Below are 403 nucleotides of genomic sequence, written 5' to 3'. Positions count from 1 at the left end.
ATCCTGGCAGAAGCAACCAGGGCTTCATGCACATGAAACTATCACGGACCCAAGAGAACAAGTACGTGCTGGGTCAGCACAGCCCGCCCTTTGACAGCGTGCCGGAGATCATTCATCACTACGCCAGCCGCAAGTTGCCCATCAAAGGGGCTGAGCACATGTCCTTGCTTTACCCGGTGGCTATCCGTACCCTATAGTCCTCACCTGCCACGGAGCTGGGCTCAACGCCGGGCATACCTGAAACTGGGCCCTTCCATGCGAAGGACGGGTTCCGGACCAGCAGCTCACTGGGCATGGCCGGCACTCTTGGGGATTGCTGCAGCTGGACCCCTTGTCCCGCTCTCTCGGGGGGATTTGCCCCCTGGGACGGCACTGGGCGGGTTGGGGCGGGGGGAGACCCCCT

General features: G+C 62.0%; 1 protein-coding gene across 1 annotated transcript in view; it reads left to right on the top strand.

The window, feature by feature from the left end:
* SHF (Src homology 2 domain containing F) overlaps positions 1-197 on the top strand; it is a 7,069-nt gene extending 6,872 nt beyond the window's left edge. Inside the window, exon 5 of the mRNA XM_009870541.1 lies at positions 11-197. Within this exon, the coding sequence (XP_009868843.1) occupies positions 11-197 (187 nt within the window). The remainder of the gene's footprint in view (positions 1-10) is intronic.
* Positions 198-403: the final 206 nt, after the last annotated feature.

This window comes from Apaloderma vittatum, unplaced genomic scaffold (assembly GCF_000703405.1).
Source record: "Apaloderma vittatum isolate BGI_N311 unplaced genomic scaffold, ASM70340v1 scaffold24575, whole genome shotgun sequence".
NCBI classification, from domain to species: domain Eukaryota; kingdom Metazoa; phylum Chordata; class Aves; order Trogoniformes; family Trogonidae; genus Apaloderma; species Apaloderma vittatum.
This window is presented reverse-complemented; position numbering and strand designations above follow the sequence as displayed.